This window comes from Ambystoma mexicanum, chromosome 8 (genome assembly GCF_040938575.1).
Source record: "Ambystoma mexicanum isolate Mex_15411 chromosome 8, UKY_AmexF1_1, whole genome shotgun sequence".
NCBI lineage: Eukaryota > Metazoa > Chordata > Amphibia > Caudata > Ambystomatidae > Ambystoma > Ambystoma mexicanum.
The window spans coordinates 1,120,817,241-1,120,843,372 of record NC_090929.1 but is presented as its reverse complement, the minus strand read 5'-3'; the positions used below and the strand labels follow the sequence as shown (position 1 = coordinate 1,120,843,372).

At 45.1% G+C, this 26,132-nt stretch overlaps 1 protein-coding gene across 1 annotated transcript in view; it reads right to left on the bottom strand.

Annotated features, from left to right (window-relative positions):
* ERCC6 (ERCC excision repair 6, chromatin remodeling factor) overlaps positions 1-26,132 on the bottom strand; it is a 921,458-nt gene that overhangs the window by 481,709 nt on the left and 413,617 nt on the right. The window contains exons 7-8 of the mRNA XM_069611154.1: positions 15,717-15,875; positions 14,175-14,310 (exon numbers count right to left, since the gene is read on the bottom strand). Coding sequence (XP_069467255.1) covers positions 14,175-14,310; positions 15,717-15,875 — 295 coding nt within the window. The remainder of the gene's footprint in view (positions 1-14,174; positions 14,311-15,716; positions 15,876-26,132) is intronic.

Here is a 26,132-nt window from a genome sequence, read left to right as displayed (position 1 = left end):
GAATTTTTTCCACGAAATCGGTGTGTATTAAACGCACCTCTTTGCACAAAAGGTTTGTTAAGTAAGCTATCCCAGGGACTTAAGGAGGTCATACTCTCTTTTGGCACTTTTCAGTGCGTCATCGACTGTTCTTCCAAATAAGGCATTTAGTTCGACAGGCGTATTAAGTAGGGTGGCTTGAGTTTCCAGCTGAAAGCCTGACTGTTTTAGCCATGCATGGCGCTTGATGAGAGTACCCTCTGCTACTATACGGCCTGCTTTATCTGCTGCGTCCAGATTATTTTTCAGGATGCAATTTGCCAGGTGCTGTTTTTAAAAGCAGAGTTTTAAGGGGCTCTGGGACAGACATGATTTTTTTTTAGATCTCGTCCCCTTTATGGCAGTTGTAACTTGCCAAGAGTGTGGTGTCATTAGCTATCCTTAATTGGTATGCAGCCGAGAAAGCTACTTTTCTGCCAAGTGTATATATTATTTTGCTCTGCTTTTCAGGAAGGGCTTCAGCAGAGGCTAAGGGTGTGCCTGCTCTTTCTTGTGGTAGTTACAGTGAGAGAGTCAGGCTTTAATTGACCCCCTGATGTATAATGGGTCATGGGGGCTGGTCTGAACATCTTTTCAATACTAGGGTTAACTGCCCTCGTAAGGTTGGGGGTAAGTAAAGAAGGCTGAATGCACCCCTGGATGGACTGCAGGAGTGGTATAAACTGTGCTGCAGACCTCTTACCCTCCCCCCCCCCAAGGATGACCTCTACAAAGTCCTTGTTCACTTGTGCCTCTTGGGTATTGATCTTAAAATGTTTGCCACCCTTTAAAAGGAGCTCATTATACTGCAGCTGATTATCCACAGGGGAGTCAGCTACGGGTTGGTCATGATAGTCCGGAGATTGTATGATGCAGACGACATTGTCATCATAATAGTGGGTCTGTTTCATCAAGGTCCCCTTGGTCTGCTATTGAAACAGGATCTATAGAGCCTGAAGTGTCAATGAAGTATAGGTCTTCGGACATGTCTTGCGAAGTACTTGGCTGGGCAGTGTCTAGTCACTGTCTTTTGGCAGTAGGTTGTTTTTTAGCTGCCTCCCCTTGTGAGGGCCTTTGGAGGTTGGACAGTTGATTAGGGTGGCGATCAAAAAAGTCAACAAAGCATGATATTCTCTGCATTACTTTGTCGAATTGTTCAGGGGTCCATTGGGTGGAGCTTGGAAACCCTGTGGGAACAGGGATAGAGATACTCTCTGATGTAGAGGGTTGTTTGTGCTGCATGGCCCCTGAAAGGGTGTCACTACAGAGAGAGAGGGTTTCTTTAGCCTTTGAAATAGGGAACTTCGGGAGTAGGGGAATCAAAAATCATGTGTTTTTCGATGTTTTGGATTTGAGGAGAGTGTCTGGGACAGGTTTTTTAATAAGCTCCCTCATTTTGGAGTTATTAGAAAGGGCTGTCTAAGCTTTTTTCGAGGACGTTTGCCGGTACCCGAGGGTTTGTCTGTTTTATTTGCGGTATCGGAAGAAAACTTCAGCGGCTGTTTTGGGGGCCTGTCATGTGGCGATCACGATGGCCATAGAAAGGGGATTTTTCAGACCTTCCCTTCGACACGAGGCTCATCGTTCCACGAATCGGTCGACTGTTGGCCATGGGGTGTGTGCTTTGTGTGGCGTGCAGTGTGGGTGTTGAGCCGCTGGTTGTCGTCTCCGTAACAGAACCACCGGCCTGCCTGATGGAATCGGGGGCTCGCACACGGGAAACGGACGGGTCCCGATCGCACTTGGCGTCACTTAGGATGCCGACGCTGTCATCGCTAGAGGCTCCCTCCACGTCCATAGCAGCCTCGGCCTGCATGGCGTGATGGGCCCAGCGCTTAGTCTTACGGTCCTTCAGTGTCTTGGGCCAAAAAACTTTGCAGAACTTACAATGGGTTTTGGGGTGGTCCCTGGGGAGGCAGAGGTTACACACCCTGTGTGAGTCCTTACAGGGAAACCTCCTGTTACAGAAAGAGCAACATTTAAATGGTATGTTTTCCATACTATGGAAAGATGGCAGCCTGGCGATGGAAAAGGAAGAATAGGAAAATAGGTATTCTATAAAGAAAAGAAGTCATGACCTCCCCCACTCGCCTACTGTGAAGGGCTGGTGCCCGTTGAGGCCTAAGTAGGCTGCAGTCAAAGTTAGTCGAGACGGTCGAAGTAGTCATAGTCGACGAAGAATCTGTCCTTGCAAGCCGTCACCGAAGATCTTACGGTGGTATGGTCGTCGAAAGGATAGGAAGAAATCTAACTTTTAAAACTTGTATAGTCAATGGCGTTAGCCAGAAAGAAGGAACTCCGCAACTTGCGTCTGACTATGGTGGTGGTAAAAAGACAATCCGAGGGACCTCGACGCGCGAAGGACCATGGGTACAGTAGATGTGACACTAGGGATAGTATTACTGCCACGCCCGATCAACGTCCTTTTCGAGTTTCGAAAAAGCAAATAATGTAATACTCTGCGACTAGCACTAGATGTTGTCTTATGCATAGCATGTGATCTAAGCAGATCCACAAGCCTCAGATAGATATGACATGCATTACTTAACGTAAAAGCATTTGTGATGATTGTATCTGCTTAGAATCACATGCTGTGCATAGTCCGACATCCAGTGGTCACTGCGGAGTATTGCATTTTGTTTTTCATAGTCGAAAAGGGAACGTCGACATAGGCGTGTCTGTAATACTATCCCTATAGTGACGTCCAGTGTATCCAACATCCCTCAAGCGTCGAGGTCCCTCTATTTGTATTTTCCTCACCCTGTGGAAGCCTTCTTAGTCGTGAGTGAGTACATAAAAGAGAGAAAGTAATAAGATGTCTATGTTCCTTCCATCCGAGCGGGGAGGAAGGGTGGGCGCATGTGAATCTAAGCAGATACAATCATCAGAAATGCTTTTACAGTAAGTAATGCATGTGTTCTGATGTTTGTTAATCTGCTTAGAATCACATGCTGCGCATAGACTAGCGAGCAGTACCCGGAGTTGGAGGTGGGTTGTGAGAAGGAACAGTAGAGAAAAGATGTCTTAATACTGCTTATCCCACCTGGGAATCAGATCTAGAATGGGCATCTAGACAGTAGTGTTTTGTAAAGGTGTACAGAACTCCAGGTTGCCGCTTTGCAAAAGGACTCCAGAGGGACATTTGCAATGAATGCTATGGAAGCCCCAGTGCCTCGGGTAGAATGTGCTCTTGGCTTGAAGGGTAGTTCTCTCTTAGCAAGAGTGTAACAGAGTGATGCATTGGACAATCCATCTAGATATAGTGGACTTTGAAACTGCATCTCCTTCTCTTCCTGCCGCCACCGAGACAAAGAACTGATTAGTCTTTCTCAGTGGTCTAGTTCTTTTCATATGAAACATGACCGCTCTGCGCACATCAAGTGTGTGAGGGCTTTTTTCTCCCAAGTTTGATGGTTTTGAAAGAACGTTGGTAGTTCTATAGACTGGTTGACATGGAATTTAGAAATTAATTTTGGTGCCAACCTAGGATTTGTGCGTAGAACCACCTTATCCTTGTGAACTGTTACAAAGGGGTCTAGTATAGAGAGCGCTTGTAGTTCACTTACTGTCCTAATGGAGGTGATAGCTATTAAGAAAGCGATTTTAAGAGTAAGGTTCTTAAGGATTGCTTTGTGAATGGGTTTGAAGGGGGAGCCCATGAGCCTGGTTAGTACCACGTTTAGGTCCCATCCGGGAGCTGGGTTAGATATAGGAGGGTGGATCCTCTTTACTCCCTCCATGAAGGCTTTAATAACTGGAACTTTCCACCATGAGACCTTATGTTGAGACGTGGTGTATGCGGAAAGTGCAGCTAGATGAACTTTAATAGAATTAAAGACCAACCCTGAGTCTAAAAAGCGAGTCAGGTAAAAAACAATCTGTGTGGGAGAGCAGTCAATGGGGTTGATGATCTTTCCTCTACACCAGATGACGAACCGTTTCCACTTGCTGGAGTAGCAGTAACGAGTGTTCGGTTTCCTTGCTTCCTTAAGGATGTCCATGCATCTTTGAGGGAGCTGCACATGTCCAAATTCTATGACCTCAGGAGCCAGGCTTCTAAGTTCAGGGTCTGTGGGCATGGGTGCAGCGTTCTGCCCCTGTCCTGTGACAGCATGCTGTGCGGGCTGGGTAGTTTCACCAGTGGAGACAATGACATTTCCATTAAGTGAGCGAATCAGGGTTGTCGGGCCCACATGGGGGCCACTAGTATCATGGTAACTGGTTCCTGGTGCATCTTGTGCACTATCTTGTTGAGAAGGGGAGTCGGGGGGGGGGGAAAGCGTAAACAAATTTCCCTGATCATGTTATCCAGAGACCGTTCCCCTTGGAGCGGTTCTGGGGTACCTGGAGGTGTAATCTTGGCATTGGGTGTTCTCCAGCGTTGCGAACAGATCTATTTCTGGGAAGCCCCATTGCGTGAAAACGTCAGCGACAATGTCTTCTCGTAATCACCATTCGTACTCTGTGGGTAGAGGGAAGTCTCTGCTGAGTTCGTCTGCTAGCAGAATGAGTTCCCCTGGTACGTGTTGTGACAACAGGAACATGTGTTTGAGAGCCCACTTCCAGATGTTTTGGGACAGCTTGGACAGTCCTGGAGAGTGAGTGCCCCCTTGCTTGCTCAGGTGGCTGTGGTGCCGTATGTGAGGACCAGTACCGTCTTCCCCTGCAGGTGAGCCTGGAAAGCTTTCAGTGCTTTGAAGACCGTTAGTAGTTCCAGCAAATGTATGTGTTTGGACGCTACATTCTGAGTCCAAACTCTGTATGCAGTCTGATGGGATAGGTGAGCCCCCATCCTGTAAGGGATGCGTCTGTGGTTAGAGTGGCTTCCACTGCGGGGTGGCGAATGGTTTCCCTATTACGAGGTTTTTCTTTGACTACCACCGCAGCGAGAGAACCAAGGCCTGTGAGACCACTACTAGATTGTCCCATTGTCCCTGGCCTGACACCACTGGCTGTTGAACAAGATAAGTTCCCTGTTAGGGAACTCCCGTCCCCTGCACAATGCCTGGAACTATAAAGCCAAGGCTTTCAAAAATGTCTAATTTAGATACTTATTATGATTCTTAGACTTTTACACAATACGTTATTTGAATAACATTTTTTGCAAAACATGGTTAGAACATAAAATGTAATAACAATCATTGATTCATTTTTTCACTTATGTACAAAAGACAACTTGTGACTTGATCTTTAGTTCAGGATTTGAGACAAACAAGATTGCCCAACGCATTTCAAGAATTGTTCTCTTCTTCAGGGGCTGTATTATGCAATTCAAAACTTTAAATCTGGTAAAGAGAGTTGAATAATATTCTAGATTAGATACAGACTACAAACTTAATTGTTTTTAATCAATAACAATATTTGTTCATTAAACAAAAATAAATCACTTTTTGGGAAAAATGTGAAACTTCATTCTTTTCATCTCCAGAATTTAAAACATTAGTCAACATGTGAGAAAGGTTCCACTGTCAAGTATATACACAATATATAATAAAGCAAATTGGTGTTAGAAAATTCAGGGTTAAATGACCTTGTCTCTTTATACCTGGTGGTTTTTATACATGGATATTTTATCAATGGTCAATAAACTAAAGGACCAACTGACTGTAGCCCACATTAGGGAAAGAGAACAAATGGTGATATATTTTTCTACATCCTATCTAAATATAACAAGATGTAAAATCTCAAGATGGTGAAAATTAGAAGAGAGCTTACCCTGTTTCTATTTCTTAAAAAATCAAGTGGAAGGATGATCTTCCTCCCCTGATAATGGGTCGGCAAAGGTTTATTTCTTCAGTTCTCCAAGAGTCGATGGGGCGTTGTTATGTTGCCTGTGTAAATAAAATGTGATTCGTTCAAAGTCTATTACTGTAAGAGGTAATTTTAAAGGGTCTAGTCAAAAATAGGGATTGTTCCCAGTTTATCAATTGAACAGTCAAGACTGTGATGACATCTTATGTTGAATCAGGAGAATATTTAGATAAACAAAGTAATGTTGGTCTCTAAGTTAATTAGCCTCTAAATATAGCTTTCTTCATGATCAGTAAAAGGAGTATAATACACTTACTGGGCAGTATTATTCAGGATACGTAAGGAAGATAGTTATGCCAAAGGCATATAGGCAGTCTGCCACGTTAGCGTGATATAAACAAGTTCCCCATTGCATATGGGATTGTAGAGATAAGTGCTCCAAAAAACCTGGGAATCGAGAAACCCTGGGTTAGAGCTCATCAATACTGTTTTAAGGGAGTAAAAACAGAGGAGGGTTCGAGCGGGAGCTGCCATATAATAAATACTCACTAGTTTCTAGCAGGATGTCTCGACTGGGGTGTAGTGTTGCTCGGCTCCGTAGGCTGGTAAAACCCTGGATGGGTATTCAAACAACAAGATGGCCGTATTTATGGCGTATATAGGAGTGACGTCATCATGCAGCGTGCGTGCATGACGTCACGGATGTAAACAGGAATGGGCGAGTGACGCTTAGCAATGGAATAGCGGTCTCATTGTCACTTGAGTGCAAAAGAATAATGGTGGATGCCTTGATTGTAAGATTTGAATCCAGAGTGGATCTAGTGTAGCCCTTTAGAGTACCATAAGAAGAAGGAACAAAAATAGAAGATATAAAGGGGATGAGGTCCAATCAGGAGCAATTCTATTATGTAAAAACTTTGTCTTGGGGGTTACTCTCATAGAGAAAATATCTTATACTTAAGGAGATAGCCTCATTGGTGTAGAAGAAACTTGAGTTTGTAACAATGCAATCATCTCATGCAGGATTTTTTTTTAAAAAAGGGCATCATCTCATGCAGGATTTTTTTTTAAAAAAGGGCATCATCTAATGCAGGATTTTTTTTTTAATAGAATCAGATGCATAGCATCAGTCAAAAAATGTACAACTAGAACCTGATTGTGATCATTTCACTGTCTCATATGGAGGTTACTCTCCAAAAAACATTGCTGTAATCTTCTAATGCAGGGTCATTTTGAGCACCAATTTGCTTTATTATATATTGTGTATATACTTAAAAGTGGAACCTTTCTCACATGTTGACTAATGTTTTAAATTCTGGAGATGAAAAGAATGAAGTTTCACATTTTTCCAAAAAAGTGATTTATTTTTGTTTAATGAACAAATATTGTTATTGATTGAAAACAATTAAGTTTGTAGTCTGTATCTAATCTAGAAAATTATTCAACTCTCTTTACCAGATTTAAAGTTTTGAATTGCATAATACAGCCCCTGAAGAAGAGAACAATTCTCGAAACGCGTTGGGCAATCGTGTTTGGATCAATAAATCCTGAACTAAAGATCAAGTCACAAGTTGTCTTTTGTATACAAGTGAAAAAATTAATCAATGAGTGTTATTACATTTTATGTTCCAACTATGTTATGCAAAAAATCTTATTCAAATAACGTATTGTGTAAAAGTCTATCTAAGAATCATAATAAGTATCTAAATTAGACATTTTTGAAAGCCTTGGCTTTATAGTCCCAGACAGTGTGCAGGGGACGGGAGTTCCCTAACAGGGAACATCTTGTTCTCACGTTTTCTTCAACCCATATGCCAGGGTTGCTATTTTTCTCCCCCGCACCTTGACCTCAGATAATATTACAGAAACACAACATTTAATTATACATAAAACTCTAGATACATCTAGGTGTGCAAGGTGCTAACTTATTGTTTACCACTGGCTGTTGAACCACTCTTGCATTGGGCGCATGCGCAGTCGCACGTGAGGTACTAAATATATACATGACGCCATCATTCCATCAAAAGCATTGCTTTGCGTACCGTAACCTCTCGACCGGCTACATATTGAGGGATCTGAAACAGCATATTTTGGACCCTCTTGTTGGAGGGGAAGACGAGGCAGTCCTTTGTTCGAATTAGAGCCACTAGGAATTGCTTGACTTGGCTGGGGTCTAGGCTGGACTTCTTCTCGTTGATGGAGAAGCCCAGTTGGAACAAAAGGTCTACAGTCTTTTGGGTATTTTGAGAAGCATGTCTCGTAGGAATCCCCTGTTATGAGCCAATTGTCGAGGTAAGGGTATACTAGGATGGACAACCTGCGCAGGTGGGCCGCTACCACTGCCAGTGCCTTCGTGAAAACCCTTGGCGCTGACGCTATGCCAAAGGGTAGCACTTTGAACTGGTAGTGTTTGCCCTCTATCATGAACCTGCGTTTTTTTCTGTGCGCTGGCAGCATTGAAATATGAAAGTATGCATCTTTCATGTCCAGTGTTGCCATGTAATCCCCCTGAGATAGCAGGGGGAATTACTTCCTGCAAAGTCACCATACGAAATTTTTGAGGTTTGACAAATTTGTTCGCTGGGCGCAGATCTAGTACAGGGCGCATGGTTAAATCCTTTTTGGGTACAAGGAAGTACACTGAATAAATACCATCCGTTACCTATGATAGAGGCACGACCTCTATTGCTCCTTTTTCTAGTAGCAGTTCGACTTCTTGGAGAAGGATGGCGAGGTGCTCTGGTGATAGGCATCTTCCCCTTGGGGGTCTGAACGTAGGGGAGCGACTGAATTGTATGCAGTAACCATGGGCTATGGTTGACAATACCCAGTGGTCTGTTATTCCCGCCCATGCTGGTAGAAAAGATGTTAACCGTCCCCCGACCGGCGATGCATGGGAGGGGACCCGAACCTTTGGGTCATTTGGTGTTGGTAGCCGGGGAGCTTCTAGGAGTGGGGCCCGACCTCTTCCCTTGCCACAACTTTGTCCTCTCTGAGCGTATTGGCCGCTGGTTCCTTCAGTAGAGGACCAGTTGCTTGCTGAGGAGTATTGTTGTTGTTGCGGTTGCTGTCGTTGGCCTCGAAAAAAGCGTCTGTTGCCGTAACCTTGCTTATTGGAAGGCCTTGAGATCTGGTCTAGAGTTTTTAGGGTATCGAAATCCTTAGCAGTCTCTAGCGCGTCATCCACCGCTTTACCAAACAGGTTGGAATCCTCGATTGGTTTGTTGATGAGTGATGACTGGGTCTCTGGTTTAAAACCTGAGTTCCAGAGCCAGACATGACGCTTGAGAAGTATCCCCTGAACTAAAGACCGGCCAGCCGTCTCCGCAGCATCTAGAGTGTTTTTGATAATGCTTTGGTTAACCAGGGTGCCTTCCGTTACAGTGGCTAACAAGCGAGTTTGTAGGGGCTCAGGGACTTCGAGGTCTTGGCGTAACCTTCCCCATTGGGCATCGGCATAGCTTGCCAGTAAGGAATTGTTATTGGCAATTCTGGTGGAAAATGCTGCAGAGGCTGTAATCCTCTTTCCCAGGGTGTAAAGCTTCTTTCCTTCTTTGTCTGGGGGTGCTTCGCTAGTAGATAGTGGAACCCCTGCCCTTTTCCTTGTGGTGGTGACTACCAAGGAATCGGGTATTGAGTGACCCTTAATGGGTCAGAGTGTGAGGGACTAAACAGCTTCTCAATTCTAGGGTTGACCCCTCTAACCAACACAGGTCTTGATAACGATGGAATAAGTCGTCTCTTGACTGAGGCGAGAAGGGGAATGGCCTGGCTAGTAGGTGGTTTCTCCTTGATGATTTTTTCTACAAAATCCATTTCAGGAGTAATTTCCCCTGTATCAATCTCAAAATGTGCTGCTGCTTTCCGTAGTAGCGCATTGAAAGTAGGTTGGTCATCTATAGGTGACGGGTTTCTGACTGGTGTGGTTTGAGGAGAGGACAGGCCCAGAGAGTCAGGGTCTGTCGACGCTCCTGGGGACTGCCAATGCTGTGTGCCACCTCCATCTGGGTCTTCATCAAAGCCCCCACCACCCATATCTGGGTTTTCCTCAAAACCACCTTCTTCTAGGTTTTGTTGATCTTCAACATTTAGGAACTCCTCATCCTCTTGGAAGTGAGTCTTCTTCAGTGAGGTCATATGTATTAAGCCCCTCTTGAAGTGGGTTAAATAGTCTTGGGTATTTAGCCCTGGGGTCTTCAAGAAGTACCTCTCTTGATCTTTTGGGTGTTACATGTGCAGGGGTGGACATGAACCTATCCAGCTTATCCATACATGAATGGAATCTTTCTAAAGTCCTTTGGGGTAGCCCAGAACGGTCTGGAGGCGTAAAGGGAAGCTCTTCAGCCTGTCGCCATCTAGCTCTTTCATATAATGTCGAGGATAAACTCCCCTCGCCTTCCGAGAAGCCTTCTCGTGGGCTAGGTCTTTCCTTCGACGTAGGAGGAGGGTCCTGTCTGCCTTCCGATTGTCTCGGCATCTCCCTGGCTTTGTGCGAATCCTTCGCCGCTCGTCTGAGCATCAGTGGAGACTATTCGAGCCAAGCTCTCGACGACTAAACTGTCCGTCGAGGGTACATCTGGCATCGTGTTGGGAGGTGCTGAGGCCTTGTTGCCAACAGGCGCTCTCTTACAAGGCGCGTCGTCTGTCGTTTAGGTGGTAGCGCCCTTATCTGTGGACAGCCCAGTCGCAGGTCACGGTGAGGGCGTACGACCTTTATGGTCAGCGGAGGCCGCCGCTAGGCCCGGCGTCTCCGTTGGCACTAGGGCTTTCTTCGACTTCGACGAAGAAGTGCCATGGGTTGTGTGTTTATCTTTATGTTTCTTGCGTGCGTCAGTGCCGCCGGGGTGTACATCCCCATAAGTAGGGCGTAAGCCGAATTTGTCGGGGCTGGGGACAGACGCGGAGGAGCGGGAGCGCTCCCTAGAGAGGTCTACAACCTCACATTCGGCGGCGGCGGGTGAGGAATCAGCTCTAGACATAGCGTAGGCTGCCCACCTCTTGACCCTGCGGTCCTTTAAAGTCTTTGGGCAGAGAAGTTTACAGGCCGCACAGCCGTCCTCTTTGTGGTCGAGGGGTAAGCAACGGTTACACCGCTTATCCTTCCACGTGAATTTGCCCTTACAGCGCGGGCAAAATCTAAAAGGAGTCCTCTCCATAGCTGAGGATACAGTTAAAAGTGATAACGACCCCGAAGGAAAGGGGGGTGAAAGAGAATGGCATTCTTAGAAAGAAACAGAAGTGACCCACGACCCCCACTCTCCCTACTGTATAGGCCGGCGAAGCCGAGCCATGTGTTCGGCAGCGCCGAAGGATCACCTCTGTCGAAATCACAGCCGAAGGTCTTAATCGGCGGTGAACAGCTTAGCCGTCGAAGGAGGGATTAAGATTTAAAGTAATTTTTAAATAAAAACGACCAAGGGTCAAATAAATGGTATTAGCAATTTGTCTCTGACGAGCTCTGCAGTAGTGCGACCATATTCTGGGCGGAAAAAAACAATCTGAGGGACCTCGACGCGTGTGGGATGTTGGGTACACTGCACGTCACTATAGAGATAGTATTACAGACACGCCTATGTCAACGTCCCCTTTTCGACTACGAAAAACAAAATGCAATTCTCCGCAGTGACCACTGGATGTCGGGGGTCGGGGGGACAGGCACACCGATGCTTACTCACCCCCCTGACTCGGATTTTCTTGGATGTCGATATGAATCATCAGGTGGGTGGGGGAATCTGTGGGGTCTTGATCTTCCACCCTTTGTTCCGGTGAGAGGTGCCCAGGAGATGCAGGCACACACGTGAAAGCAGCAGCTTTCCCGGGCAAGTGCATGACCTTCTAAGGGATTTCCTGACCTGGCAACAATATAGCCAAAGAAGCAAGCGGAAATCTCACGGTATGGCCTTTTTAGGGCACTAGACACTTTCAGTAACCATAAGCGCTAACATAAATGTAAACACCAAAAATAATGCAAACACTGAAAAATGTAGCTTCTGCCACCAGCTTGTCTTTACGCACATATAAAAGCAGCCAAAAATACCTTGTGATAAAGTATCCCTATTGCACTGCACTGTAAAATACTGTGTGTAATGTTAAATAATACAATATTTCAAAAGGGAAACAAAGGATAGTCTGATGGACTGATCAGTTTCCCCATAACAATGAGCAAAAGGCAGGGGAAGTGAAGCTGAATGCAGAATCAAAAAACTGAGCAAAAAGAATGGTGTTCCAAAGAAAAATATGGAATGAAAGTTGAAATTCTTTCTCAACACCCACTTCACTTAACCAACTTCTCCCCTCTTGCTCAAATCACTTTCCTCCAGCCGCAGTGATAATGCAAAAGGTCTGCAAGTGACAGCTATGTGAGAACATATCCTCATCAGGTTCAACACCACCATTAGACGAAAAAGCTACAGTAAAGTATGAGAAAAGAACAATGCAAGTAGTAACATTATTTTTAAAACCAAGAATTTATTGTATTAGTAAGTCTTTAAAAATAAAAACCATGTTGCCACATGAGGTTAATAAATTACTTTTGCCAAGTTGGCAGCACTTGCCACATATGGGATGCCCCTAATTCAGGCCGGCACCTTTTTACCCATGGATCACACCAATCAGGAAATTGACCTGCTTCCTTTTTACTGAACATATTGTGTGGTGAGTTCCAAGACCATTAGTTCCTTGGATAGGCTGTTTGTCATGTATGGTGGTTAAACTGCAGGTTAGGAGATAATCAAAGACTTTCATTGCTAATCTTATGTTAGCAAGCATTATAGAGGCATAAGAGGTTAAAGGTTTTTCTCTTCTTAATTCCAGGGCAGATTTTCATTTAGTCAGGCAATTTTATGTAACCTGTTTCGTTGGTAAGGGAAGATCCATGCAACTATTCTGAATATTTCTGTAGAACCATGCAGATGCGATGAGGAAACAGGATGGAATTTAGGAATATGTCAAAGTCAATCACTTTAGTCACTACAGTACTCCAAATTGATAACCCCTTTCCTCCACACATTCCCTCTCCATCCCCTCTAAATTACATAGTTGTCGAGAAGCAGATTAATGCATCATCCATAGCTTTGGCACCTCCCCTGCCTCAATATTGCAGGGATGGAAGACGTGAATCATTTATGGGAACTGGTCCCCCTCTCTGCAGCCGTATGGCAAGGACAGGAGAGGGTTTTCGCGGAGACAACCCTACCTACCTTGCCCCGGAACGACTGAAGAGATGAATCAGAAAGCTCTAGCGGATATGGACATGGTGTAACCAAAATTGAGCAAAATGACACTATTGCCAAAACTGACACACAGACGCCATTAGGCCTGGCTTAGTGGACGGGAAAGTACTAGCCGGAGAAGACAGAAGGCATGGCATGGCGGGGGTGAGACTACGTCCCATTCATGCAAACCAGCTTCTCTAAAGATGATTATTTTATGTTTTTGCTGTGCAAAAGGTAACGGTCCTATCCCTGTGCGAAAGGACATTGCATAATTGAGAGGAACTACGGTCCAAGAGCACAATTGTCACTTTAGTGAGATAATATACCTTTCAACCTAAATTATTTATTTTGGAAGCATTTCTGCCCTAGTAAAAGAGTAGAGCCCAAGCAATTGCAATGGAATGGTAGCCATGCAGAGAACAAGATCACACATGAACAGGACAACTCATTGATAATCCCCATACTCCCTTTATAAATGCCTGATTACTACATTGTGGCCGTCATCTTTTATATTCATATTTTCCATTCTTTCCATTACTATTCTCCTTTCTAAATTCACATGAAGCATTGCATTTTACCCCTTTGATATTCAATGTAAGAGATTTATTGTGTTTTCAACTCTCCAATGAAGTTCGATATGTGGTATAATCTCAACTGGTAGTGTGCCTGAGATATGGGAATAATCTGGATTTGTTAGGCTTGACAAAAACTCAAGGTGCAAAGTAAATGATATTGCGCTTTCAGTAACATCTTCTTGATCCTTCTAAATGGTCACCTTTTTCAAATTTCATTGTGGGGATTTTCACTTTCACTCATCAGACGATTTTACTTCCCTTTGTGTTGTTTGGCCCAGGAAATCGCAACCCAGAAGCGGTCAAAGCACCACATAAACACAGGTGACAAAGCAGGTCATACTGCTCCCCTAATTTTAGCACTAGTGAAGGGGACTATTATGCAGACAATGTTGGTAGCCAAACTGGGGAGTTTAGAAGTGAGGTAGGTATTAATTACATAACTAATCTGAGTTGCAGCCTCAACCAGTACAGCCAATGTTAACCATCTCTGACTGCGCACTGGATCGCCAGCCCGAATACAGTCTCCTCCACAAGTGGTTGAAATATCTTTTCTATCTGAGTTTCTGCCCAATTTGCATGTTAGCAGCCTTGACAGCCTACGCTCATCAAAACTCACCTTTTGGTTTGTGTATGAGCCAGTCTCATGCAGTACTGCTACTCGGAACTGGGGCCACCAGGTGTGGAATTCTTTCACCCACTGATGCATGACTGTGGTGGGACAAACGATGATGGTGGGGCCGAGTCCTTCGAACCTAAGAGAAAACGGTAGGATTAAGAACCACTACTGAGAGACAGGACAGTTACGCAGGATGATAGAATGCGCTCTTGGAAAACCACACAGGGTCTGGATGCTACGTATGAGAATGGCAAATTCACCCTCAGATTTAGTTTTTTTACCCAGGTGACAAGGGAAAGAGGTGAAAACAGAGCGACAGGTGTAATCTGTTTAGGCTTCAGCAATGCTTTTATTGACTAGACAGTACTTTATTTGGTTGGACATAACGCTGGAAAACTAGATTGGCAAATGGTTAAGCTATAAATGTCAGAAACTGGTAAAGGGAGACTCTTAAGTAAGTTATGATAAAAAGCAGTTTCCACTTATTCGCTTAGTGTTTTTCTTCTCATTTGCAAATAAAACTACGGAGGATCTAGAATGACAGCTGCGTCTCCAAACGTGTGGGCTACATAGAGATCAACCACTAAGGCTTCCCATTACTAGTAAGATTTCAATCCTGTGCAGGACTCTATAATACTATGTGTGTTCTCCTGCTTGATGTTCCCCCTCTTAAGGGCTCACTTAAACTGGACTTAACTTCCCACCAAGCACCAGTTTCATTTTCCATATCCATGATGTAGTTACCATGGCCTTCACTTTATCACCCACATTCAGGGCTCTCCTATTCAAATCTCACAAATCCATTATTTGATATACATGGTTCCAAACTGGCTCCAAAGGTACAGGTCAACGCCCCAATTTCAAGGCTCTCCTACTGTAAGGTTGTCAATCTAAAGCTCTCCTACGCTGGGCTCCTTGTATCTGGATATTCCATACCCTGGCCTCTCTGCTTTCAGAAATAGTCTACACAAAGGCCATTCCTGACTCTACATTGAATGTCTTCTGTCCCACATGTGTATCTCTTGCACCCATGGTTTCCTATTCAAGGTTCTCCCACCTACAGGTCCTGCCTGTACCTAATCAGGAACACGTTTAAGCCCCCACAACCAGGGCTCTTCCAACAGACTCCCCATCTGGAAATACCATGCTTTCAGTCAAATTTAAATAAAACGTTGTCAAAATAGGAGACACCACAAGAGTGACTGTAAGCCTTTCAACCACACACATGTGTACTGCTAACAAAATGTGCAAGGTGCCAGTGTGCTGCTGGACTGGACACAGTCCGGACCCACAAGTCCCCCTCTGCCAGGCCGAGCAGCCATCAGAGGGAATTCATTAGCAGCGTTATAGGTTTAATTTCAATTGCCCTACAGCCCCATTGCCTCGTAAAAATGTTCGCCTTTGATGCCCCCTCTCAAAGAAGGAGGAATATTGTAATTGAAATGCAATCAATAATGCAGCGGCCAGTCCTCCAGCAGCAAATCCAAGCATGAAATATTCATGGGGCGGCGCCGACTGGCAGTCTGTGGGGGCGGCACTTGCCTGTAATTGGAGCCACGTGTTCGGACGCGGCTGTAGCTGAGACCTGCCAAGAAGGCAATTATCTGGATGGTCTTGCCCAGCCCCATCTCATCTCCCAGGATCCCTCCAGCCTGCTGGCAGTGCAGCTCCCAGAGCCACCGAACACCTGTCTGCTGGTACCTAACAAGACAAGAGCAGGGAAACCATGTTTGATAAACACCAGGACATAAAGGAAAAACATTCTCATCAATTAATCAGCACACCGGGCGCGGCACCAGTTATCGTGGCACGTGGCGCACTTTGCCCGCGACGGCACTGTTTACAAGCAGCATGCATTTTTAATGCCCTGTGACAAATCCATTCTTTATGGTGGGATAAAACAGCGCTGATTAAACCACTATACAAGGTAATTAGAAGTGAGACTCACTTCCTTTTAGAACTAACTTTATTTTTCCCAGCACCCAGTGGTTTATCATTGTTCCACCTGCTTTGAAAAGACACTTCTCGCTTTTCAGGAAATCAAACTTACCCAAGGATTGCATCAGGTCTGAGAAGTAATGATGTCTGGGAATTGTGGAGGCTGCACTGTAGAGTGAACTGTACAGCTCTGCTGTGAATCGTACAAAATGTGAGGGTATCACATTGATTTTTTAACAGGCTTTGTGAGAAATTAGCTGCCAGAGTCCTAGGAAAGCAGCGAGATAAGGTATACGTATTGTGCATGTGTAGGAATTACAGAATTAGTGAAAAGTGAGCTATGTAGTTCTCACAGGGGATCAAAGAAGAGGCAATGTGGACAGCACTGCCTGGGAATTTGGCAAGGCATAAAAAAAAATCGTGATAGTACAGCCTTGTTAATGTTCATATTGGACAACTGAACTTAAAGATGCATAAAAACTGTGCAGGCTGTAAAAAGTGAGCTAAACAGCATTGTGTAGGAGTTGTGAACGATGCGGAAAAAACAGTACATATCTTCATAGAAATGCTGCAAGATGTTAGCAATAGTTGTACATCTCTGGTTGTGAATCATGCAGGGAATGAGAAGTAACTAGCTCGGTTTGAGATTTGAGTGAGCTCTGCAGCTGTACCTGAGAAATGAACTTAGTGTGAGTAGTACAGAACTGATGGGGAAATGTGGAATGTGCTGGAAACTGTGTGCTACTCTGCCTGGAAACACTTCCAGGTATGAATATACATTTGTTTACTGGAACCCAGAAGTATGCAGTATTCGAGAAACTATCTGTTGTGAGAAAACCTAGGGTATTCCCACTCCTATTCCTCAAGGGACCTCCGTGCAGGTGGCCAGGATAAGGCCATTGCTTTTGTATCCTGACCCTGGGGGTGGACAAGTAAGGGAGGATCACCTTGGTGGAGGGTCCTTTGGGACTGGAGTGGGACACACATAAGAGAGACATGTGTATCCCCCCTTTCCCTACTGACCACCAACCAAAACCCTTCCACAGCCTTCATGGGATATTGCAGGTCTGTTCCCCTGACTTCCTCATATATGACCACTGACAGTACTGGGTCGGAGAAAAAGCAACCGAGCGTAATGAAGACTAGACACTTTTACCACTTCCGTACTGGGACGAGGAAGGTGGTCTACAATCACTCTTTCACCACTGGATCTTTCCCTCTCTCCTCAAGCACTCCCTTGTGCACCCCCTCCTTTCTATCACTCCTTTCCCGGGCAAACTCCTGGAAAAGATGGTCACCTCCGAGCTTACTCTCCACACTGAATCTGTTGCTTGTCTCCATGACCATCAGTCTGGCTTCAGAGCAGCCAGAGGCATGGAAACTGCTCTCCTCAACAACCGTGAAGATCGGCCCTCTAATGTGGACTCCAGCCTTCCTTCTGCCTCATCCTCCTTGACGTTCCCTCTGCTATTGACACGGTCAACCATTCGATCATGATCAAGCGACTCTGCGAGAAGCCGGGCATCACAAATCAGGCTCTGGAGTTGCTGACCTTTCTCCGGGACTGACCCTCAGGTCCAACTTGTGTCTTTTCTCTCCAGCACCTCTCTCTCCACACGTGGTTCTAACCTCTCACCCTGGCTCTTCGTTGTCTACTTGGCCCCCTTGGCCGACGTGATCTCTACCTTCTCCTCTAACTTTGTGTTATGCGGATGACACTCTGCTCTCCTTCTGGCTCCCCTCAGCTTCCTCTCCTCTCGCTCATTCCTTACTATCTGCGATGCAGGATTGGTGCGCCTCCAACAACCTCTGCCTTAATACCAGTAAGATGGTGATCCTTCTCATTGGGACCCCTGCTCCCACTTTCCCTCTTTCACTCTGGCCGCCCTCCTTGGGCCCTCTTCAATTGCCTTCCTGTGAGGCAAAAAACGTTGGCGTCATCTTCGACTCCACCCTCTACTTCCCTCCGCACAACACAGCACTAGCCAAGAAGACCCACTACCAGCTGCACCTCCTCAGAGATATTCTTCCTTTTCTCACGGTCGCCAGAAGCCCATCATCTCTAGCGCCCTGGTTCTCTCTAGGCTGGAATACTGCAACAGCCTCTTTCTCAACCTTCCTTCCTCTACTCTCCGCCCTCTGCAACTAATCCAGAACAGGACTGCAAGACTTATCCTTGGCCTCAAGCCTAGGCACCGTATCTCGCCAGCCCTGTAATCTCTCCACTGGCTCCCGGTTGCTGCAAGAATCAAGTTCATGACCCTCTGCAAGGCTTTCTAGCGCAGGGGCCCACACTACATCCAACTCTCTCTTCCAAAATACCTTCCTTCTCAAGCCCTTCGTTCAGCTACCTCCCAACTCTCTGAGGGTCAGAACGTTCTCCAGGCATAGAGTGGGGGTAGATCTCTCTCCTCTACAGTTGTCTCCATCTGGAATGGCCTCCCTGCCACTCTCAAACTTGAGCGGGACCACCTGAAGTTCCGGAAGAAGCTTAAAACCTTCATTTTCTCCTCTGCTTTCTCTCTCTCCCTCTCCTGCTCCCACCTGCCTGCGGCTGGTTGCTTGGTTACCCCCAAGAGTCTCACTTGGCCAGGCACCTCCATGGTCAGTCTCCCCTGCATTGCCTTCGGGCCTACGGCGCACTTATGGGCTGTAACTGTAACCTTTACAGCCCCTCTGCCTCCCTGCACTTACCCACAGCCGCTCTGCGCCGATTACACTTCCTCCTTCCCTCTATGACACTTCCCCTTCTCCCTTCACTTGGCATTGTCGCACTTGCACGATCTGAATGACAAGGCCCTACCACCCACTATCCGTGGCGAGGCCTCCCTCACCACCTTCCGCAAAACGCTGAAGACTGCCCTCTTCACATAAGACCTGACACACCAGCACGGTCACCTTTGTATATACTGTACTATATTACCAAAAGCAATATATTTAACAACATTATGCTTCCCTGTAACATTCACAATATGTCAACAATCGCTATCCTGCCTGTACCATGTATCTAAGTTTATTGCAACTAACAGCGCCTCAATGCCCCTGGGCTGCTTGCGCGCTATATAAATGTAAATAAAAAAAGATTGTTTGTCTTGCCCTTCATCTGTTTTCCCTCCCTTGACTTGTCACGTATAGAAACACTTGTGTACAGGCACATTGTAAATGACAAATCATATCAAGATGCCTGCTAAGGACTAGCAGGGTCAGGCATGTCAATTTGATTTTGGTCAGGTATAGCCAATTGGATATTCGCACCTGCATCCTGTCAAGGAGCTGCAGGTGTATATAAGGAACTCAAATCAAGATACAGAGAGAGAGAAGTGTTATGGTGGTGTTAAAGCAGCAACAGAGAGGCCAAGAGAAGCAGCAGAGAACCGTGTTTGTGAAGCAAGCCAATGGATTATGGAGGTGCGGCCTGGGAGCTGGGTCTACGTGGAACCGATCGAATGCTGGGAAGGGAGCCGTGCAGAGAGGATGTCCCTTTTTCTGGTGTTCACAGTGCTTATTCTCCTGTGGACAAAAGCCGACACAGGAGTGCCTGAGGGGCAGGAGGCAGAACCCTGATCCGGAGAGCAGAAGACCAAACTATCTGCGCTGCTGGAAAACCCAGTGATGCAACCAGTGAGTTTCTATCAAAGGAGAAACCCAGTATTTGAGTGTTTTGAACTTTCGTAGAGGAATACATTGTATCGGAGTGGGCGCGTGTTAGAAGAGACATGCTTTTGAAGGACTCCGATTCTAATCCTTGTTAATTACTGAACTATTAAGAAATATTTGTAACATAGTGGTCACGTGTATAAGAAATCACGTTTTGGAAAGTCTGAGTGTTGGGCACTTCATTAAAGGCAACTTACAAAGATATTAAACAAAGGATCGAACTGAATGACATTTAACAGATACAACCTTATGGTCATTGAATGGAGCTTTAAATTCAAATAAAATCACCATGTGCCAAACTCAGAAATTAATCAAATATCAATCGAAGTAAAATCCATATGTGTTGAACTTTCAAGTAAACAGAACTTTGAATTTAACTGAAACCAGTACATACAGAACTTTAAAATAAATGAATGGAACTGAACTTCAGAGTGAATGGAAATTTGGGAGGGGGGGGACTTTAACAGTGAATCAAAGAGAGGCATATCAAACAACAAAGTGCAACATGAGGTGTGTCTCTGCCAGATGGCCTACCTGTAATGCAACTTTCTTAATTTGACCATGTAGCCCGCGCTGCCCACATGCCTGATTATACCGGTTACCTGATTTGACCGATTGCCTGTTTGCTTGCTGCAGCCCCTGTAACATGAGGTGTGTTTCTGCCTGCTGACCAGCCTGTAATGCTACTTTCTGCTCTGAACATGTAGCCCAGCGCTGTCCACACACTGCCCTGGTCTATACTATGTATCTTTACTATATGACATTGCAGCAGGCGCTGCATACTTGACTATTCTATACTATGCAACCTGACTTGACTTTTAGCACTTGCACCTTTGTAACTATTGCAACCACATTTGTAACCATCTCCGTTCTACACAAGTATCTACTGTAATCGTCCTCTTCAGTACAAGCGCCCAGATGACTCCGGGGTAGGTGCGCTACATAAGTGTCAAAATAAATAAAGTGGGAGAAAATTGTACATAGTAAAAATATACTTTGAAGCTGAATTAACTGCAACTCTAAAATTTAACTAGCAATCAAGATTTTTGTACAAAGATCAATCATCCAAAGAGGACGCAAGTGTGGCACAGAACTTTCAGAAGACTGAGAACACTATTTTGATATTGAAACAGAGTCTTGGGGAAGGGAAACCTGAGGCTTAACCCTTTTATTGACAGAGTCTCAAGATTCTTTTGTGTTTGGAACTGTGTTTTTGGAACTTGAGGAAGGGAACCCAGAGTATTGGTTAAAACTGTATCATCCTGAACTTAAAGAAGGTAATCCTGAGACTTGTTGGCATATTCTATACTTGGGGAAGGGAGCTGAAAGGTAGCTGTGAGCTAGTCAGAGCTCAGAACTCTTTGTTGGACACTGATTCTGTTGGTTGCTGACATCCCTACAAATTGTATAGATTAGTTACGAGGACAAGTATAGGTTTTGGACACAGGGATTCCCAAGTTGAACTTGTTGACTCGGACTTTCATGGAAATCCCCCCCATAGTATAGGGCAAGTTAGGCCTTTTTCAAAGGGTTATTTCTAATTCAGAATCTGTTGTCTGTCTTAGTCCGGGATGCTTCACACTGTGCAGCTTTGCTTTATAATTGTGCAAGGAGTAAGGAACAGAGATGAGGAGTTCTGCTTAGAAATTTTGTGTAGTTTAGGATTGTGTTGTTACTGGATTGCACAGTACAATTCAAAAGAGATGTGCAGCATTGCGTGAGAATCATAGAGTTTGAGGTGTGGATTTGCAGCCCTACCTAGGAATTACTCCGTAGACTGAAACCAGTTGCGAAATTATTAGTATTATTGTTGAAATTATGCATGGTGAGAGAAGAGAACTTTAGCGTTGCTTGAGAATGTTACATGGTTTAAGGCACGAGCTGTGCAGTGTTGTGGTGCAGGGGATTCAGTAGGGTAAAAAATGTCATGTGCAACCTTGAAACTATAGAGATTGTGCAATATATGAGAAATGTGATGTTGAACCTTGTCTAGATACTTAAAAGGGTGCCAGTGGAGAACTATGGAATGAGGAACAAGAATGAAGATTTGCAACTTTCCATGGATTTTCCAAAGGTGCAATAAAGAAATGTCACCACAGTGGGTCATTTTGCAGCAGGGTAATTTATTGCATTTGTGTAGGGTATAGTACTAGACTTACACATATTGTACAAAGCAAGCTGTGGCACACTATGTGGTAGATGAAACTTTCATCTAACCATGGGACTCCCACTCAACTTGTAGAATAAGCACAAGCACTCCTTAAAATGAGACTGTCTAAAACAGCGACTGTGGGGGCACTTGCAAATCACAACCTGTGCACTCAGAATGCTCCAATAGATAAATGGGTGTTTGTGGAAGTCGAGCAAGTTCTCAAGATCACAAAACAGTGAGATAAAGAAAGAGAACTGAACACGTTCACATAACACTGAGATACAATAAAATGAACAGAATCTGCTCAAGAGTACACAAATTAATGCAGTAATGGGAGAAAGGATATCATTGGGACAAAACCCTACAGTGGTAAAGGAGGATGAAAAACTGGCTGTAACTAAACAATTCTATAGGGAGAAGAATGCTACGCCCAAAATCATAAAGCACAAGAAGATGTATTTACAAGATTGCGCAGAATATAGAAGAGTTAATAGGAACAATGTTACTTAACTGTAACCATAATTCTCCGGCATTGGTAGCTATCATAGTTTCACATTCTTAAAATAATACATTGCTATCAGACTGGGAAACCTCAGTACATTTTTACAAATAAACAGCACACACCAAGTAGTTTATTCAACTTACTTTGGGCCTTTTTACCCTATACTCAATGACATGGGGTGGACCTTAACTCCACCCCTATAAGCCATTGTTAAGTAAAAAATCCCTTTTTAGGTTTAATTTTGCTCATTTTGTTTTTGTCAACAGTGAGACTTTTTGCCAAGTCTCTCTGAAGGTTACAGCTGTATTTGCTTTTTTATTTTTATTTGCTAGCCTAGGCAGACTATATGGCTACCAGGGTAGGTGTTCTGTTAAGTACCCAATTTTGTGCCTGAGTGAGTCCCTTCACCCCAATGTTAAGATGGATTTCTAGAATCTGGCCAGGTGGAAAGATTTTAGGAGGCAACTCTAGTTATAGTCAACAGGGGAACTCTGATCTATACATGGAGCTGCTGGGAGCCCTCCTAGCCACACACAACATCCACCAATAGGCAGACGACACACAGCTATACCCCTGGATCGACTCCATCAAAGACATCCATAGGCTCAAAACCTGCCTCTCACTGATCCAGTCTTGGATGTCCAGTGCATACTTGAAGCTCAACCCCTCCAAGACTGAATCCCTAATCCTCACCAACAACACCCAACACCCAGATATACAGGCCTGGCCATCAACTAGGAGCTCTGAGGGCTTCACACCGAGCTCATCTCCTGCATCAAATCCCTCGGGTTCCACATCAACAAACACATCTCCTTCAATACACACATAGCTAAGAAAACTCAGACGGTTTATAGTGACATTTTCGAATGTCACATTTTCGAATGCCTTTTTCTCGACAAAAATATGCTGGGAAAATAAAATTCGAAAAAAACATTCAAGATTTTTTTTTTTTTAGGGAAATATGCATTTGACAATTTAACTGGATACCAACTCAGACAGCTTGATCTCAGCTCTCCCTCCTGATAAAGGTCAAGCCCTTCCTCCCTCCAGACTGCTTTAGATACACCGTTCAAGCACTGGTTCTCTCCCGCCTGGATGGGGGCAATGCACTCCCCGTCGTCCCTCCCTTGTGCCCCTAAGAGTTGATCTACACACTGCCGCTCGCCTCACCAAGTGTCTACGCAGATACGAGCACATCACCCCGCCCCTCATATACAGTCATTCGCTCCGACTGCATGCACAAATCATCTTTGAGTCTTACTGCATCAACATAAGGAGCCCTCCAGCCTCTTTCCCTTTGCAAATGGGGAGCAGGTGCAAGTGGATCTAGGTCACCTGTCCTAAGCACCACCCACCTTCTTAACCCTGCCTCTTCCTTCCTGCTCTTAACTCTTAGATCAAGGTCGTCTCTCGCCCAGGCGTCCGAAGCGAAGGGCTGACGTAGAAAAGGGCAATTTATGTTTGGACCTGACAAAGAAAGGGCAATTCCTGTTTGGACCAGACAAAGAAAAGGGCAATTCCTTTTTGGACCGGACAAAGAAAAGGGCAATTCCTGTTGGGACCTGTTCGGACCAGGAGGACCCGGGGCCCGACCCACTGCTCAGACAGTAGGAAAGCATGCACCAACATTTGTTTACCCCCCTGTGTCCCCACAGGCCATCCCCACCCCTCTGGTGCACCTGTGATGTTCCCTTGAGCCCCCACCCTTCTCGCACACAGGCGTTTCCCGTTTTGCTCGATTCTTCTACCCTGCTCCCCCCCTCGCTCCAGCCTACTTCTGCAGGAGTCTGTCCTGATACATTCTGGTTTCACCATCACCGTCTTGTGGCCAATGCTGGATTTGACTTTTATGGACTTCACTGATTCACAGTGCGTCGCCCTTTCTCAACTCTCATGCTGGACTTCCTTTGCATCCTTTACTCATAGTGGCCCCGAATCATGCTGTTCCCATCTTCATCCTGTAGCCTGGCTTGCAACATTATGTGTGACTTCTGCAATTGTATTTGCTCTCCCCTCTTGCTTCTCCACTCATTTTGACTGCTTACTCTGTTCTCTCCTCCTCTCCCTTTCCCTATCCCCTCCCCTTACTTTCTTCTATGCACTTACTCTATCAGAATTGTCCCTGGACTTAATATGATGGCAATCTAGTCTGTAGCCTCCTCCCTCCGCTTACTTGTGCCAGCCCCCAGCAATATCCGAAAAGTTGTCAGGCTTAGTACGATAGTCGCTTGTTTTGTTCCTCCTCTCCCTTTCTGCACCTCTCTCCCTCACCTTTTGTTTTTCTCAGGCTCTAACAGAAATGTCATCAGGCCTAGTACAGTAGTCACCTATCCGTTTCCATTTCCGTACCACTCTCCCCCTCCCTTCCTTATCTATGTCTTAGCTCTTGCACTATATGAAATGTCATCAGGCCGAGTACAATAGTTAATTTCACATCCTTACTGTTCATGACCTGCAAGAATGTCTTTTGTATTTTTCCTTGTTCCCTCCCTTGCCTTGAAGCGCTTTGAAACACATTGTGTATAGGCGCTATATAAATAAACTATCATATCATATAAGGCAGTCACCCTCAAGCTACCTCACAGAGAAACTTGGCGGACAGCACACCACCAGAAGTCAGCACACGTGCAGACTTGAAACCTGCTGCTGCAAAAATGGAAAGGACCAGAAAACAAGCATTTTCTACCTACGCCCAAAGGCTATGGAACCTCCTGTCTGTCAGCATCAGACTCTACCCCACACTCCTACAATTCAGAAAAGAACTCAAGACCGACCTCTTCAAGGTGTCTCTCCTCCTCAACAACTAGGCCCTCATGTCGCCCCTCGCGTCACCGGACTCGCTAGATGCCACCGGGTAGAGCCCACCTCTGTGCCCCTCTGTACCCTACCCCCGCTATATATCTGTTTTGTTGTTACCTCTGAAAAGCGCTGCATTGTGCATCTGTACTGTTGTACACCTTTGTAAAGCGCTCCATCATGTATCTGTATTGTTGTATACCTCTGTAAAGCGCTCTGTTGCTTCTCGAAGCAAGGGCCATGCTCAATAAACACAATAATAATAATAATAATAATAATAATAATAATAATAATAATAATAATAATAACAACAACAAGAGGTTAGCCAAAAGCCAATCAAGGTAGCAATCAAAAGCAGTCAAGGCTATTCTCAGGCGTGTGTGAGTGGGGTCAAGGGTCCACACAGTGAAGCACACAATTTCATTTAGACAGGAATGTATAAAAATACAATATTTACTCTAGGCATTAAACACACACTAAGAATCAAGCAGGTGATAATATCGCACAACACTCAATTATATATATATATATATATCTCTGGCGAACCCCTGGGTAGCCTGTTGGTTGCCTCCCCACGATGTTCCTTGGCCTTGAAAGTAATTGGACCCTCCCTGGGAATTTTGGCCGCTTGAGTGACGAAAATTATTATTCCCTCGTTGGTTTGTGGGTTTATTAGTTAATTGTCCAAGGGACTTCAAGGTGTCATATTCGTCCTTGGCTGTTTTCAGCGTCTCCTTTACTGACTTTCTAAACAAGACATTTGGTTCCACCGGCATGTCAATGAGGGTGGCTTGGGTCTCCGGTTTAAACCCCAGACTGCCTCAGTCAAGCGTGTCTCTCGATTACGGTGCTCTCTGCAATAAGCCGCCCTGCATTGTCTGCTGCATCAAAGTTAGCCTTGAGAATGCATCCG